Source organism: Thalassophryne amazonica, chromosome 1 (assembly GCF_902500255.1).
Source record: "Thalassophryne amazonica chromosome 1, fThaAma1.1, whole genome shotgun sequence".
In the NCBI taxonomy this organism is placed as follows: Eukaryota; Metazoa; Chordata; class Actinopteri; order Batrachoidiformes; family Batrachoididae; genus Thalassophryne; species Thalassophryne amazonica.
In genome coordinates, this window is record NC_047103.1 from 151,369,962 (window position 1) to 151,388,244 (window position 18,283).

Consider the following 18,283-nt stretch of genomic DNA (forward strand, 5'->3'; position numbering starts at 1 on the left):
TACCTCCTTTTGATTGGAACTCAGAATTAATATCAACTGAGTTTTTTTGCTTCACAAAGACATCGTCCAGGATAACAGCAAACAGTTTCTGACAAAAGAACTTAAATTACCAACAGGAAAAAGATCATGTTTCAACATGTTCACCAGATTGTAGCCACAAAAATCACTGAATACTCATCCATCACCTGTTGTTGAAAAATTAGAACATTGTAAGGAGAAAGTGTTGGTCCAATGCTAGGCCAGAAAACCAACCAGCTTGGGACTGAATGACCAGTTTTCATGTGAGATACTGGACAGACACAGGAAGCTTTTCCTTATTGGGAAGTAGGATACTATCTCTTATGTCTCTTCTTCTAAAATGTGTAATTGACTTGAAATACACGTTAAAATATTCATAACTTTAAGGTATGTGTATCTGATGTTTGTGGATCCATCAAACCGTCACAGTACTGAGTCAAGACGAAACCAAAGACCAGCATTTGGTGCTGATGGAGTCACAGACATAATGCTGCCAATAATTTGTGTGTGTGTGTGTCTGCTCAGTGTGTGAGCACACTATAAAAAAGGTGCGACAAAACGCCTGCGGTGAGGTCGAGAGTTGACGAGGGTGTTAGAGTCCACACATACACACAGCTGACACACGGAATGAATCCTTTGATGTGTGTTGGCTGCAGCTTCCAGCTGTGTACCGTTGAAGCAATCCAGGAAAACACACACACACACACACACACACACACACACACACACACACACACACACACACACACACACACACACACACACACACACACACACACACACACACACACACACACACACACAGCAAAATGACCACACAGACAGGGAAGGAAAGCATCACTAATCCAGATGAATTCATACAAGGGTTCATCAAGTGAAAAGTCTCGTGTGCACACTGAACTGACGGTTTGCATCACGTGAACAAAACTTTTCCAAAACAGTCTCATGACATACAGTATCTCTTGTTTTTAGTTTTTATGTACTTAAAAAAAATGACTAAATTGATTTGGTTGCATTTTTTAATTGATCTTATCAGTTAAGTAACATCCCATTTCATCTACTCTGTCATTTGCTAAGTTACTGAAACAATGTCAAAGGGATTAGGATTAGCATTAGGTTTCCTGAATTAAAATTTAATCATCTGTTATTTGGCACTTAGAGTTTTATAATTTTCCTGCCATTGAGCCGGTCCACATGGGTGCACTATCCTTAAGTCTTATCTAAGTACTTGTTTACTCCTGATCTTGCAAAACTATTCAAAGCCTTCAGGGTGTGGCAGAAACGGCAAATCTCCTGGAAAACAGACAGCCCTTATTATTTTATGAGCTATCACTGACAAATAAATCTAAGCGTGCAGGCAGGTCGAGACATTCGGCCAGGATTCGACATGCTCGAACAATTCAAACAGCCCCTCAGACGCTCTCTGATTGGTGTACGAATATTATGACTGCAGTCAGATTCCAGTACGACTGCACCTTGACCGTCGTTCATTTGTTTTCCAACATGAACGCAACACAAGTATAGAGTGCACATGCTCTGGCCGCACGAATGTGCCAGAGTGTGGCTCAAATCCTCATTCGTACGGCATTCAGGCTCATTCGTGCTCCAGTGTGTCGGGGGTATAAACAGTCCTGTGTGACTGCTGATTGTGGGAGAGAAGGAGTTTGAATCCAGGTGTCCTGTCCTGGGGGGTGAACTCAGCCACTGAGGCACACACATAGTACATATGATTTCTACTGATTTCCCAGACATGGTAAATCCTCATCCAGGTCAGCAGGTCTGTGCAAAAGTAATCATATTAATTGAATTGTTAAAACCCTAATGTTGAAAATGAAAGAGAAAGGACATACTGTATGACTTGAACTTCTAGTGGATTTGAAAGTCTAAGATGAACGTTACACTAATATTTATCAGCATGCTCAGTATTAATGCTGGGCTAAAACATGTTAGACCAGGATGTTCTTGACATGGGGAAGGTTCTCGATGTGGCGAAGGATCTTGAAATGGTGAAGATGTGATTGAAGCCCCTTTCACACCGGGCCAATGTAGAGCTGTGTAATGCGGCGTATCTACGCTGATCTTATGCGGCCCAACATGGCAATACGCCAAGGGAGGCAAAGGGGTCCACAAAATCAATGCAAAAAATTAAATATGTTAAACATGTTTTGCAGACATTCGGTGTACGCAAGTCTATGTAGCACTCCGCTACTGTATGCAAGTCTACGTAACTTTGTGCTACTGTACACCAAGCCTCCACAATTGCTCGCTATCCTACGAGAGTCCAGCAAAAAATCCTTTTAGGTTTTACATACCTGCGTTGCTCAATTTTATTCATGCCGCTGGACTCTGCTGAACTTTGCTGGCAGTGAATCTTAAAAACCACAGAAGAAGAAGAAGACGTGGGCCTAAGCCACACCCTGACATCGGTGTGTATGTCTATGTGAATGGATGAATGTGAGGCATCATTGTAAAGCACTTTGAGCTTCTGATATAGATGGAAAAGCGCAATATCAATGTATGTGCGCAACATACACAGCCATTCCTGTGTAATAGATACGCAGCACAATGCAACTCTCTGCAGGCCCGGTGTGAAAGGGGCTTTAGGAGATGTTGCACTTTCATGTCTCATGGGCAGGTGGACAGCAGGAGAAGGACAGGCGTTGTGATTCCTATAACCCCAACCACCCAAATATTTGCCTGTGGGAGTACAACTGGCTAGGGCCTTTCTCACCAGTCCACAAATTTTGTTCATATCTCTCTCTCTCTCTTTCCTTATCATTTCTCCCAATGAGACAAAGAAAAAAAAATGACAATACAAGAGTAAAATACAGAAATATGTTCAGGGTTAATCAGCAAAGAAAAACCAGATTCTGTCTCGTAGCTCATACTTCATCTCTTTTTTCCCTCCAGACAGAAAGAGAAAAGAAAGAAAAGAGAAAAAAGACAGACCCCCTCCTCAGTAATTACACCAAGACCGTTGGCTATAAAGTGCTCCACGCCCACAAACAAGATAGTTTAAAGATGTTGATGTAAACATTCAGAAACACACACATGTACAGTTGGCGAGTTGCAATGAGCAAAGGTGAACGAACGCCTGTGCACGTACGTGTGTGCATGTTTGTTTTATTTTATAATCATATCTTGGTTCCTTGTTGTAACATCATCATGAAAAATGTCCAGAGACGTAGTCAAACAGGAAGACAGCTGTGATGGTCAACATCTGGTTTGGGGGTTCAGACCGAGGACTGTGCAGATAATCGGATTGTGTCTCAAAGGAAAACAACATGGAATCACTCAAAGTCTTCACTTCGTTCACCAAATCAATGTTTTTTCAACTGTGGTTTGCACGTAGGGGAATGGATTCCCCTACGGAACTGTCTCAAATCACTTTAGATCCACTCCAACAAAATAAAAAAGGAAAAAAAAGAAAAAGAGGAAATTCAGATTAAAAGAAATGTCTCCTGCTGATGGTCACTTCAAAAGATTACACTCAGGTCCATAGGTATTTGGAGAGTGATATAATTTTTTTCAGTTTTGATCTGTATGCCACCACAGTGGCATCAAGATGTGCTTGTAGTGTTGACTTTCAGCTAAATATCATATTAACCACTGAGGAATTACAACCAATTTTATACATCTGTAATGTGCTGTTGGAATTCCATTACTGTAGAATTGCCCGTAGTCCCTCTAAATTATCTTTTTTTTTTTTTTTGGTTATCTTTAGACAAGCCAGTGGATGGATGAATGAATATTTCCAAGTCTCTAAATATGTAAATGGCCTGCATTGATACAGCGCTTTTCCATCTGCAATAGATGCTCAAAGCGCTTTACAATAATGCCTCACATTCACCCCCATGTCAGGGTGCTGCCACACAAGGCGCTCACTAGACACCAGGAGCAACTGCACCGGGTAGGAGGATAAATAAAAAAGAAAAGAAAAGAAATATGTCTTGGATTTGTTTTGCATCAGTCACTTATATATACAAACAGTATAGTACTGTATGACACTGCAAGAAGGAGACTAGTGAGGGAAGCCATCGAGAAACACAAACAGCTCTGAAGCATTTGAAGGATTCTGTGACTGAAAATTGCAAATTTTAAAAATTGTGTCACTGTCCAGGGATTTATGGCTGTAGATCGTTTGTCTGCTGTTATTAATTCATGAAAATTATAAAAGCTTTTTATTTACTGTAATAATTGGTATCACCCATGAATATGTTTAGTAAATGTAGGAGGGAGCTGTTGCAAAGGAGGGAATGACAAAGGAAGGAGAAGAGAGAGGGATTAGAAAGGAGGTGTGAGGAGAGGTGTGAAGTTTAAATTTGATTTGTGTGACTTAAAATAACCTATTCACAGGTGGTGACTTTTATCTTGTTAAGTAACAGAGCTAAAAATGTTTATTTATCTCCAGGGAAGGGGAAAAAATGACATTTTACTTGAGAAGCCATCGTTTTAGTTTGTAAACTGACTTTACAATGTTCATTTTCTTTGAATTGAAATCATCATTTAAAAACTGAACATGTGGACCTTTGAGGACAAATATATCTTTATCCGTTACACACACTGAGCATTTGCAAAAAAAAAAACCATCAACTCATGTAAATGGCAGAGATTTGATATTCACACTTACATTTTTGCTTTGTAGAGGTTTTGTATCACTCTCTTCACACATATTATGGATTCGGGGCGTGATTTACTGAGATCCTATAAGAAGTGTTAAATTGTGTGGGCATTCTAAGGGCCCCTTCACACATAGTACGAATGTGGTCAAATTGTGCATGATTTGCACATAACCAGGAATCGTATGCAATATGTGTAAAATCGTAGCTGTCTCTAACACCTTGTGCACCTGTTGCTACAACTATTTGCTCACACCAGTGGCTGAAAGACAGATTGTGCACTGTGAGAGCCCATTTGATCCCTCTCGCGGCAGGTGTCGGCCAAATTCCAGGTGACACACACGAACATCTAACACCGCTTGCTTGGCACTTAGAAAATGTGTGGCCATTTGTGCTATTAGCACAAAAACAGTCAGCAGATGATCACTTTCGAGCTGGATGTGAAATTTGTCTAAGTGCCCCCACGAGTGTGGAGTTGCCGAGTACACGTGGCGTGCCAGAGTGTCGGCTCATCCACAACATGTGTGCATGTGTTTTGCGCGCTCTCCCCCCCTCCAACACGTGCGTGCATGTGGTTCACACGCTCCCCCGCAGGTGAGGCGCCTCTCATCTGATCACAGAGTGACACCTTGGTCTGTATGCTGAATGGACAGGGGGGGTGGCTGGCTGTTGACAACTGTGGTCCTGGATGTCACAGCTGCATATTACGTATCATGTTTTGATGGACACGTGCGTGTGTGTGTTTGTTGTCCTCACGTGAAATACATAAAAACATATATTGCTTTTGCGACGGGCTGGGGAGAGCGCACATTGACAGACTGTCCCAACTGAAATGGACCATCAGTTCATGTGGACACGCAGCAGGTGATCTGAATGTCACATCTGTCCTGCGAGCAGCGCGCTGCAGGACTATATGACAAGCCAACAGTGCGACAAATATGTCACTTTCAGTCACGTATCAGCAGAAATACTCCGTAACAAATGCCGTTTGGTCAGTTATCACTGCGTTTTTTTCTCTCTGTTTTAAAAATACGTTCATGTCCTTGTTGATTTCAGGCATTTTTCCGCACCTTTTACAAGACAACGATGGTAGCACAGTGGTAAAGTGTCTGGCTGCCAGTCAGAGCTTTTGTAAATTGCAGTTTTGAATCCCGTGGGTGGCATGTATTTTTTTTTTTTTCACAGCAGCTGCGTGATGTGGTTATACATGCTCCAGCTGCTCAATCTCAGTCTCAATTTATTTAATTTATATAGCACCAAATCACAACAAAGTTGCCTCAAGGCACTTCACACAATTAAGGTCTAACCTTACCAACCCCTCACACTGTGTTCCTGCTGCGACGGTGTTGTGCACGCTCGTGCGGTTCCCTCATATGAGCTGTTCCGCCGTGATTCGCCCTGATTTGTACTTATTCGTACTATGTGTGAAGGGGCCCTAAAAATTTGTGCACTGGATTGGTGAACATTTTGTGAGTAATTTACTTGTGATTTACATGTGGTAACATGACATGGACAGCAGTATTTAAATGAGGATTTCTGTGTTAATGACCACAAGCTCAAAATGAAATTCTATCAGCAAAAACCTTGATCAAAAAAAGGTGAAATACAACCCCAATTCCAATTAAGTTGGGACGTTGTGTGAAATGTAAATAAAAACAGAATGATTTGCAAATCCTCTTCAACCTATTTAATATATTCATATTTAATGTTCAAACTGATAGACTTTTTTGTTTTTGTGCAAATATTTGCTCATTTTGAAATGGGTGCCTGCAACACATTTCAAAAAACCTGGGACAGGGGCAACAAAAGACTGGGAAAGTTGATGAATGCTCAAAGAACACCTGTTTGGAACATTCCACAGGTGAACAGGTTCATTGGAAACAGGTGAGTTTCATGATTGGGTATAAAAGGAGCATCCCTAAAAGGCACAGCCGTTCACAAGCAAAGATGGGGTGAGGATCATCACTTTGTGAACAACTGCATGAAAAAAATAGTTCAACAGTTTAAGAACAATGTTTCTCAACATTCAGTTGCAATGAATTTAGGGATTCCATCATCTACAGTCCATAATATAATCAGAAGATTCAGAGAATCTGGCAAACTTTCTACACGTAAGCGGCAAGGCTGAAAACCATCATTGAATGCCCGTGACCTTCGATACTTCAGGTGGCACTGCATTAAAAACTGACATCATTGTGTAAAAGATCTTACCACGTGAGCTCAGGAACACTTCAGAAAACCATTGTCAGTTAAGACAGTTCATCGCTACATCTACAATTGCGAGTTAAAACTCTACCATGCAAAGCAAAAGCTATACATCAACAACATCCAGAAACACCACCGCCTTCTCTGGACCAGAGCTCATTTGAAATGGACAGACGCAAAGTAGAAAAGTGCTGTGGTCCGATGAGTCCACATTTCAAATTTTTTTTGGAAATCATGGACGTCGTGTCCTCCGGACAAAAGAGGAAAAAGACCATCCAGATTGTTACCAGCGCAAAGTTCAAAAGCCAGCATCTGTGATGGTATGGGGGGGGGGTGTTAGTGCCCATGGCATGGGCAACTTACACATCTGTGATGGCACCATCAATGCTGACAGGTCCATCCAGGTTTTGGAGCAACACATGCTGCCATCCAAGCAACGTCTTTTTCAGGGATGTCCCTGCTTATTTCAGCAAGACAATGCCAAGCCACATTCTGCAAGTGTTACAACAGCATGGCTTCGTAGTAAAAGAGTGCGGGTATTGGACAGGCCTGCCTGCAGTCCAGACCTGTCACCCATTGAAAATGTGTGGCGCATTATGAAGTTATTACGACAACGGAGACCCCGGACTGTTGAACAACTGAAGTCGTACATCAAGCAAGAATTGGAAAGAATTCCACCTACAAAGCCTCAACAATTAGTGTCCTCAGTTCCCAAATGCTTATTGAGTGTTGTTAGAAGGAAAGGTGATGTAACACAGTGGTAAACATACCACTGTCCCAACTTTTTTGAAACGTGTTGCAGGCATCCATTTCAAAATGAACAAATATTTGCGCAAAACAATAAAGTTTATCAGTTTGAACATTAAATATCTTGTCTTTGTGGTGTATTCAATTTAATATAGGTTGAAGAGGATTTGCAAATCATTGTATTCTGTTTTTATTTACATTTTACACAACGTCCCAACTTCATTGGAATTGGGGTTGTTGAAAGACATGATAAATGTCACATTTCATGTTCTGTAGGCTGTGAATGTGTATTTTTATTTTATTATAAATAGGCTCCTGTAAATAGAACATTATTGAATGGAAATAAAGAAATGCACACCCCAAACAGCTGACAAGAAATGACTTTGAATCAGATTTATGCATGTCTGCATGAGTCACAGTTAGCATTCTGCTTTCAAGTGTGCAATATACCTGGTCAATAAAAGGTCAATACATGTCCTATTTGAAAGATGCAGTCCTTAATGGCCACTGTTAATAGGTCAGGTTGCTCTTTTTTTTTTTTAGTAATATGAAGTTTGTACATCCTTTAATATGTGAAAACCTTGAGCAAATCAGGCCTGGCCCATTAGTGTCTACAAGCAGTAGTAGTCTAGGTGGCCACAAAGTGAAAAATAAGATCATTTCAAGCTACATGTAACTTCAACCACACCTAGTCTTAATGTGAGCCATGCATGTGATTGTGAGTATTCTCTGCAAAAGCCCAGCCGTGTCCAGCAGATTGTAGTGCTGAGCAGGTTGGAGACAGTGGCACACAGCAATCACGTAAAAATTTTATGAATCTCTCAAAAACAAGATACTTGTTTAAAACAGTGTTGCTTTTTTGTGAAATTATTCCATTCCGGTGTTTGCAATCAAAACACTTGCCTCTACTTCCACCTCTGCAGGAGCAATGTGTTGAGAACATGCTAGCTAGCAGTACCATTAGCAAATGTTTGGGCTGAGATGCCAAACTTGACAATATTGTCAGGTTTAACAGGAATTGAGAACCCAGAAGTGATGCGTGGCATTGACATGCAGCATCAGCTCATGTCCTGAGACCTAACCTAATCCTCTTTTGTATACTGGCTCCTTTCTATTTCCAACTTATTGATGACCCCCCCCCCCCCCCCCATTTTTCTTAAGCGCGCTAAGCACCTTGCAAATTACTGTAGTGAAGCCATGTTCAAGAGGGTTTTTAATTGTAGATTGACACACTCTCATTAATCTTTCTTTAGGTCAATACGTTCCAAGCAGTAATCGGTTATGATGAGACCGATTCGTACGTTCTGTTTTTATACCCTGAAGATGGCTTGAACTTTTTTGGGACACGACCAAAGGTAAAGACACATGGCCGTAAGTCAGTCTCAGACACTGTCAATCCAGACAGGAATAAATTCAGATTTACTGTCTTTACACTGGTTCTTCTAGGAGTCCTATAACGTTGAAATCGAGCTTCCTGCTAGAGTTGGTTTCAGCAGAGGAGAAATCACACATCTGAACTTTCTCCGAACCGAAGGACCTCACTACAGTGTTACCAGCAATGAACAGAGTGTTAAAAATCTCTATCAGTAAGTACAAAGGCTTGAATGTTGCACCTAAAATGTCTGGCAAAGTCCAGACCCGGCTGTGTGCAAAGAGCACTTGGCAAATATTAATAACTTGGCCAAAAAAAAAAAGGCAACACAACAGCATGTTGTAGTGATAATGGAAATCAATGTTCAAAGGGTGTACATTTGTTTCCAGTTTAAATTGGTCTCCCCCCCCCCCCCCCACACCCTTTTTTTTTCTGTCAAAGCCGTTATTTATTTCTCTTTAAAACACTACAGTGTTGGTTCAGGACAAAATGTTCACAAGCCGAACCTTGACTATGCTGAATGAAGGACACACACTATGTACATGTAATGATCTCCAGTCTGTGCATACGACTTGCAGCAAGGGGAAAGTTGAGGTTTTGTTTTTTAAACCTAGGCTTTATTTTTAGATGTTTTGGCATTAATCTTTTCACTGGGAGCAAAATTTAATTTAATCGGTGCAGTACTGATTTAGAATGCAAACATTCTCACGGCCTTCTTCTTCTTTTTCTTTTACCATGTCCTCTGTATCTTCCTCTGTCACACCAACCACCTGCATGTCCTCCCTCAGCACATCCATAAACCTCCTCTTTGGCTTCCCCTTCTCCTCCTGTCTGGTGACTCCATCCTCAGCATCCTTCTCCCTATTTAGCCTGGGTCCCTCCTCTGCACATGTCCAAACCATGTCAGTCTCACCTGTCTGACTTTGTCTCGAAACCATCCCTCCTGAGCTGTGCCTCTGATATGTTCATTCCTAATCCTGTCCATTCTCGTCACTCCCAAAGAGAATCGCAACATCTGCCCCCGTCTTCTTGTTAGTGCCACCGTCTCTAAGCCGTAGAACATAGCTCATCTCACTACTGTCTTATAAACCTTTCCCTTCATTCTTGCTGATATTCTTCAGTCACAAATCACTCCTGCCACCTTTCTCCACCACCATAAGTATTCAAACTCATCTACTTTCACTACTTCAACTCCTTGTAACTGCACTATTCCACTGGGCTCCCCATCATTCACACGTACTCATTCTTGCCCCTACTGACTTTCATTCCCCTTCTCTCCAGAGCATATCTCCTGGGTAGATTCAGCCTGCTCTCTACTCTCGCTACAGATCACAGTGTCTTCTGCAAACATCATAGTCCATGGAGACTCCTGTCTGATCTCATCTGTCAACCTGCCTACCACCATTGTGAACAAGAAAGGGCTCAGAGCTGATCCTTGGTGTAATCCCACCTCCACCTTGAATTAGTCTGTCTTTCCTACAGCGCATCTCACCGGTGTCACACTGTTCTTGTACATATCCTGTACTACCCTAACATTTCTGCCACTCCAGACTTCCTCATACAATGCCACAACTTTTCTCTTGGCACCCTGTCATAAGCGTTCTCTAAATCCACAAACACATAATGTAACTCCTTCTGGCCTTCTCTGTACTTCTCCATCAGCACTCTCAGAGCAAACATTGTATCTGTTGTGCTCTTTCTTGGCATGAAACCATATTGCTGCTCACAGAGCTTCACCTGTTGTCTAAGCCTAGCTTCTACTACTCTTTCCCATAACTTCATGCTGTGGCTGATCAACTTTATGCCTCTGTAGTTACTGCAGCAATGCACTCTCACAGGTTAACTGGCTAATTAATATTAATGTACAGTGAAATCTAAAAGCAAGTAAACTACTTCTTTTCATCACTGAACAGGTGAAAGTGTCATTAGAAGTGTCTGGTAGCCTGGAGAGGATCACCACAGAGGTAAAGGAGTGCATGTTTGCCTCAGTAAATGGAAAGAAACTTTCTAAAATAAGTGATTATACCATTAGCTACATACTTAGCCCCTCAACGGCAAGATGGCAGTGCCACCAGATGACTGTGAGGCTAAGGCAAGCTGCTATGTATATAATCGATCATTCTAAAAACTTTAAGTGAGTTAAACATGTGCACGTTTGCCTCCATGGAGATTCTCTCCAGCTACCAGACACTTCAGATGACATTTTTACCTGTTCAGTAGAATCAAGAAGAGATTTACTCTGAGTACTATTATGTAGTTTGCCACATCCAATAATACTAATTTTGCACTTAACCCATGATGCTGTTTGTGTTCTAAAATCAATACTGTACTGATTTTTTTTTTTTTTTTTTGGGAGGGGGGGGGGGCTGGCGGGGTTTCATAATGAAAACATCTCTATATTTGTTTCATATTAAAATTATTACTGTTGAGTTTATGACAAAGATTAGAATTCAGATTAACAGGGTGAAACTATTTACTAGCCCTTCTATAAACCATTTGGGTTTTATTTGGTTTTATTTTATGTGGATTTATTTCATATTAAAGCTGTCAAACACAATGTTGTGTTATTTTACACATCTCATAAACATACTTTATAAGACAGCACTTTATTACCCCATAAACCTTTTTATGATACTAAAACTGTACTTCCAATGTCTGGTTGCCATTTTCTATCCACAAGCGGAAGAGACAGAAAGTTTATGTCTATAAATACATGTAAATTACATAATAGTACTCATAAGCATGAAGACAATATGGGCTACAGCAATATGATATTTGACTCCAATGACCTTGATCTTCCCCAAATGACTGACCACTGTCGAACCTTGATCCGGTGCATCTGGAAAGTATTAACAGTGCCTCATTTTGTCCACATTTTGTTAAGTTGCAGCCTTATTCCAAAATGGATTAAATTCATTTTCCCCTCAAAAATTCGACTCACAAGATTAATTTTTTTTTTTAAATTTTTCAATCAATCAATCAACTTTTTTTTTATATAGCGCCAAATCACAACAAACAGTTGCCCCAAGGCGCTTTATATTGTAAGGCAAGGCCATACAATAATTATGAAAAACCCCAACGGTCAAAACGACCCCCTATGAGCAAGCACTTGGCTACAGTGGGAAGGAAAAACTCCCTTTTAACAGGAAGAAACCTCCAGCAGAACCAGGCTCAGGGAGGGGCAGTCTTCTGCTGAGACTGGTTGGGGCTGAGGGAGAGAACCAGGAAAAAGACATGCTTGTGGAGGGGGGCAGAGATCGATCACTAATGATTAAATGCAGAGTGATGCATACGGAGCAAAAAGAGAAAGAAACAGTGCATCATGGGAACCCCCCCACAGTCTACGTCTAAAGCAGCATAACCAAGGGATGGTCCAGGGTCACCTGATCCAGCCCTAACTATAAGCCTTAGCGAAAAGGAAAGTTTTAAGCCTAATCTTAAAAGTAGAGAGGGTATCTGTCTCCCTGATCTGAATTGGGAGCTGGTTCCACAGGAGAGGAGCCTGAAAGCTGAAGGCTCTGCCTCCCATTCTACTCTTACAAACCCTAGGAGCTACAAGTAAGCCTGCAGTCTGAGAGTGAAGCGCTCTAATGGGGTAATATGGTACTACGAGGTCCCTAAGATAAGATGGGACCTGATTATTCAAAACCTTATAAGTAAGAAGAAGAATTTTAAATTCTATTCTAGAATTAACAGGAAGCCAATGAAGAGAGGCCAACACGGGTGAGATATGCTCTCTCCTGCTAGTCCCCGTCAGTACTCTAGCTGCAGCATTCTGAACCAACTGAAGGCTTTTTAGGGAACTTTTAGGACAACCTGATAATAATGAATTACAATAGTCCAGCCTAGAGGAAATAAATGCATGAATTAGTTTTTCAGCATCACTCTGAGACAAGACCTTTCTGATTTTAGAGATATTGCGTAAATGCAAAAAGGCAGTCCTACATATTTGTTTAATATGCGCTTTGAATGACATATCCTGATCAAAAATGACTCCAAGATTTCTCACAGTATTACTAGAGGTCAGGGAAATGCCATCCAGAGTAAAGATCTGGTTAGACACCATGCTTCTAAGATTTGTGGGGCCAAGTACAATAACTTCAGTTTTATCTGAGTTTAAAAGCAGGAAATTAGAGGTCATCCATGTCTTTATGTCTGTAAGACAATCCTGCAGTTTAGCTAATTGGTGTGTATCCTCTGGCTTCATGGATAGATAAAGCTGGGTATCATCTGCGTAACAATGAAAATTTAAGCAATACCGTCTAATAATACTGCCTAAGGGAAGCATGTATAAAGTGAATAAAATTGGTCCTAGCACAGAACCTTGTGGAACTCCATAATTAACTTTAGTCTGTGAAGAAGATTCCCCATTTACATGAACAAACTGTAATCTATTAGACAAATATGATTCAAACCACCGCAGCGCAGTGCCTTTAATACCTATGACATGCTCTAATCTCTGTAATAAAATTTTATGGTCAACAGTATCAAAAGCAGCACTGAGGTCCAACAGAACAAGCACAGAGATAAGTCCACTGTCCGAAGCCATAAGAAGATCATTTGTAACCTTCACTAATGCTGTTTCTGTACTATGATGAATTCTAAAACCTGACTGAAACTCTTCAAATAGACCATTCCTCTGCAGGTGATCAGTTAGCTGTTTTACAACTACCCTCTCAAGAATCTTTGAGAGAAAAGGAAGGTTGGAGATTGGCCTATAATTAGCTAAGATAGCTGGGTCAAGTGATGGCTTTTTAAGTAATGGTTTAATTACTGCCACCTTAAAAGCCTGTGGTACATAGCCAACTAACAAAGATAGATTGATCATATTTAAGATTGAAGCATTAAATAATGGTAGGACTTCCTTGAGCAGCCTGGCAGGAATGGGGTCTAATAAACATGTTGATGGTTTGGATGAAGTAACTAATGAAAATAACTCAGACAGAACAATCGGAGAGAAAGAGTCTAACCAAATACCGGCATCACTGAAAGCAGCCAAAGATAACGATACATCTTTGGGATGGTTATGAGTAATTTTTTCTCTAATAGTCAAAATTTTGTTAGCAAAGAAAGTCATGAAGTCATTACTAGTTAAAGTTAATGGAATACTCAGCTCAATAGAGCTCTGACTCTTTGTCAGCCTGGCTACAGTGCTGAAAAGAAACCTGGGGTTGTTCTTATTTTCTTCAATTAGTGATGAGTAGAAAGATGTCCTAGCTTTACGGAGGGCTTTTTTATAGAGCAACAAACTCTTTTTCCAGGCTAAGTGAAGATCTTCTAAATTAGTGAGACGCCATTTCCTCTCCAACGTACGGGTTATCTGCTTTAAGCTACGAGTTTGTGAGTTATACCACGGAGTCAGACACTTCTGATTTAAAGCTCTCTTTTTCAGAGGAGCTACAGCATCCAAAGTTGTCTTCAATGAGGATGTAAAACTATTGATGAGATACTCTAACTCCCTTACAGAGTTTAGGTAGCTACTCTGCTCTGTGTTGGTATATGACATTAGAGAACATAAAGAAGGAATCATATCCTTAAACCTAGTTACAGCGCTTTCTGAAAGACTTCTAGTGTAATGAAACTTATTCCCCACTGCAGGGTAGTCCATCAGGGTAAATGTAAATGTTATTAAAAATGATCAGACAGAAGGGAGTTTTCAGGGAATACTGTTAAGTCTTCTATTTCCATACCATAAGTCAGAACAAGATCTAAGATATGATTAAAGTGGTGGGTGGACTCATTTACTTTTTGAGCAAAGCCAATAGAGTCTAATAATAGATTAAATGCAGTGTTGAGGCTGTCATTCTCAGCATCTGTGTGGATGTTAAAATCGCCCACTATAATTATCTTATCTGAGCTAAGCACTAAGTCAGACAAAAGGTCTGAAAATTCACAGAGAAACTCACAGTAACGACCAGGTGGACGATAGATAATAACAAATAAAACTGGTTTTTGGGACTTCCAATTTGGATGGACAAGACTAAGAGACAAGCTTTCAAATGAATTAAAGCTCTGTCTAGGTTTTTGATTAATTAATAAGCTGGAATGGAAGATTGCTGCTAATCCTCCGCCCCGGCCCGTGCTACGAGCATTCTGACAGTTAGTGTGACTCGGGGGTGTTGACTCATTTAAACTAACATATTCATCCTGCTGTAACCAGGTTTCTGTTAGGCAGAATAAATCAATACGTTGATCAATTATTATATCATTTACTAACAGGGACTTAGAAGAGAGAGACCTAATGTTTAATAGACCACATTTAACTGTTTTAGTCTGTGGTGCAGTTGAAGGTGCTATATTATTTTTTCTTTTTGAATTTTTATGCTTAAATAGATTTTTGCTGGTTATTGGTGGTCTGGGAGCAGGCACCGTCTCTACGGGGATGGGGTAATGAGGGGATGGCAGGGGGAGAGAAGCTGCAGAGAGGTGTATAAGACCACAGCTCTGCCTCCTGGTCCCAACGCTGGACAGTCACAGTTTGGAGGATCCAAGAAAATTGGCCAGATTTCTAGAAATGAGAGCTGCTCCATCCAAAGTGGGATGGATGCCGTCTCTCCTAACAAGACCAGGTTTTCCCCCGAAGCTTTGCCAATTATCTATGAAGCCCACCTCATTTTTTGGACACCACTCAGACAGCCAGCAATTCAAGGAGAACATGTGGCTAAACATGTCACTCCCGGTCTGATTGGGGAGGGGCCCAGAGAAAACAACAGAGTCCAACATTGTTTTTGCAAAGTTACACACCGATTTAATGTTAATTTTAGTGACCTCCGATTGGCGTAACCGAGTGTCATTACTGCCGACGTGAATTACAATCTTACCAAATTTACGCTTAGCCTTAGCCAGCAATTTCAAATGCCCTTCGATGTCGCCTGCTCTGGCCCCCGGAAGACAATTGACAATGGTTGCTGGTGTCGCTAACTTCACATTTCTCAAAACAGAGTCGCCAATAACCAGAGTTTGATCCTCGGCGAGTGTATCGTCGAGTGGGGAAAAACGGTTAGAGATGTGAATGGGTTGGCGGTGTACACGGGGCTTCTGTTTAGGGCTACGCTTCCTCCTCACAGTCACCCAGTCAGCCTGCTTTCCCGACTGCCCGGGATCTGCCAGGGGGGAACTAACGGCGGCTAAGCTACCTTGGTCCGCACCGACTACAGGGGCCTGGCTAGCTGTAGAATTTTCCACGGTGCGGAGCCGAGTCTCCAATTCGCCCAGCCTGGCCTCCAAAGCTACGAATAAGCTGCACTTATTACAAGTACCGTTACTGCTAAAGGAGGCCGAGGAATAACTAAACATTTCACACCCAGAGCAGAAAAGTACGGGAGAGACAGGAGAAGCCGCCATGCTAAATCGGCTAAGAGCTAGTAGCTACGCAACCTAGCGGATTCCTAAAAACACACAAAGTGAATAATGTGTAAATAATTTAGAGGTGATTCAGCAGAAGGAGTGCCTTAATTAAGGCACCAGACAGGCCATGAAGCAGCACAGGTAACGCACGACAACAGCGAATGCACGACAACGGCGCCAAAATAAAATAAAAATCGACTAAACACGCTGTGGAGCAGCACAGGCAACGCACGACAACAGTGCTAAAAAAAATAAAAGCGAAAGCGTTAGCAAGCTAGTTAGCTTGCCAACGCTGATGAAAGTTAGCTGATAAAAGTGCTCCGTCGCGATGTTTCGACCGTTAGAGGTCTTCCTTAGGCGTTGGAGCACAGTGAAAAAGTAAAAAAAAGTAATAAAGTAAAAAAGTAAAAAAGTCTTGAAAAAGACTGTTAGTTCAAAGTACAAAGCAGCAGGTAGCAGTCTCTGTGTAAACAGTCCCAACAGAGAGCCAAAATTCTGATGCAACGTCTTCCTCCTTCCTCCGCCTAGAACTCCTTCCTCCTTTTTTAATTTTTGCCAATTAAAAAACTAAAAAAAAGAAAAACAAATCACATGTACATACGTATTCACACCATTTGATTACTACTTTGTTGATGCACCTTTGGCAGCAATTGCAGCCTCAAGTCTTCTTGGATATGATGCCACAAGCTTGGTGCATTAATCTTTGGATAGGTTTTGCCCATTCCTCTTTGCAGAAAATCTCAAGCTTCATCAGGTTGGATGGGGAGCATCGATGCACAGCCATTTTCAGATCGCTGTGGCTGGGCCACTCAAGGACATTCATTTAGTTTTTAAATGGGCGGCCAGCTCGAGGAAGAGTCCTGGTGGATCCCAACTTCTTCCATTTATGGATAATGGAGGCCACTGTGCTCATTGGGACCTTCAAAGCAGCAGAAATGTTTCTGTACCCTTCCCCAGATTTGTGCCTTGAGACAATCCTGTCTCAGGGGTCTGCAGACAATTCCTTTGACTTCATACTTGGTTTGTGCTCTAACATGCACTGAACCATGTATGTACACAGGTGTGTCTTTCCTAATTGTGTCCAATCAACTGAATTAAACCCAGGTGGACTCCAATTAAGCTGTAGAAACATCTCAAGGATGGTCAGTGGAAACAGGATGCACCTGAGCTCAATTTTGAGCTTCTTGGCAAAGGCTGTGAATACTTATGTACATATGATTTCTTAGTTGGTGTTTTTTTAAAACAACCTTTCTTCACATTGACAGTATGGTGTTTTGTGTGTAGAATTTGGAGAAAACAATGAATTGCATCCATTTTGGAATAAAGCTGTAACATTAAAGCAATGTCTGAAAAGTGTAGCACTGTGAATACTTTCTGGGTGCATTGTTGGACTAATTTAAAATCCAACTAAGTGTGGGTCACCTTTGGTCTCAATAGTGTTGAAATTCAGATTTAAACTTCACCAAAATTAATTATTTCAGGGCAATCTCTGTGTCAACCTTTACTGATATTCCAGTTCGGTACAAATCACCAAATGATCTGGTAGGAGTGGGACAACAGACAGGCAGTTATGACCTTGACCCCAATATTAACCTTTGGCAAATTTGACTTTGCTGGAAGTTTGGTGAAAATCAGACTGAAATTTTTAACTTTTGACCTTCAATGACAGCCCTTTGGTAAATTTTACTTTCTGTGGACAATTCCAAGACCCTACATATCTGTGCCATGTCTTTTTCATACTACAAATCAACATTTTGAGTTTTGACTTGAATGACCTTGACCTTTGAGAAAGCTATCCCTTTAAGGGAACGTCTGGGGTTGACTGTAATCTATCAAGTTTCCATCAAGTTTGAAGGGAACTGACCAAAGGAAACAGGAGCAGATGGGAACAAACAAACGTTGCTCAAATTATAGTATGAGTTCAAAATATTCATTTTTAGCATGAATTGTTCCTTTCGACATTCACATTTATATC

The 18,283-nt window shown here is 41.1% G+C and overlaps 1 protein-coding gene across 1 annotated transcript in view; it reads left to right on the forward strand.

The window, feature by feature from the left end:
* Nucleotides 1-18,283, forward strand: part of nid2a (nidogen 2a (osteonidogen)) — a 185,348-nt gene that overhangs the window by 14,276 nt on the left and 152,789 nt on the right. The window contains 2 exon segments of the mRNA XM_034176255.1: nt 8,843-8,944; nt 9,036-9,175. Coding sequence (XP_034032146.1) covers nt 8,843-8,944; nt 9,036-9,175 — 242 coding nt within the window.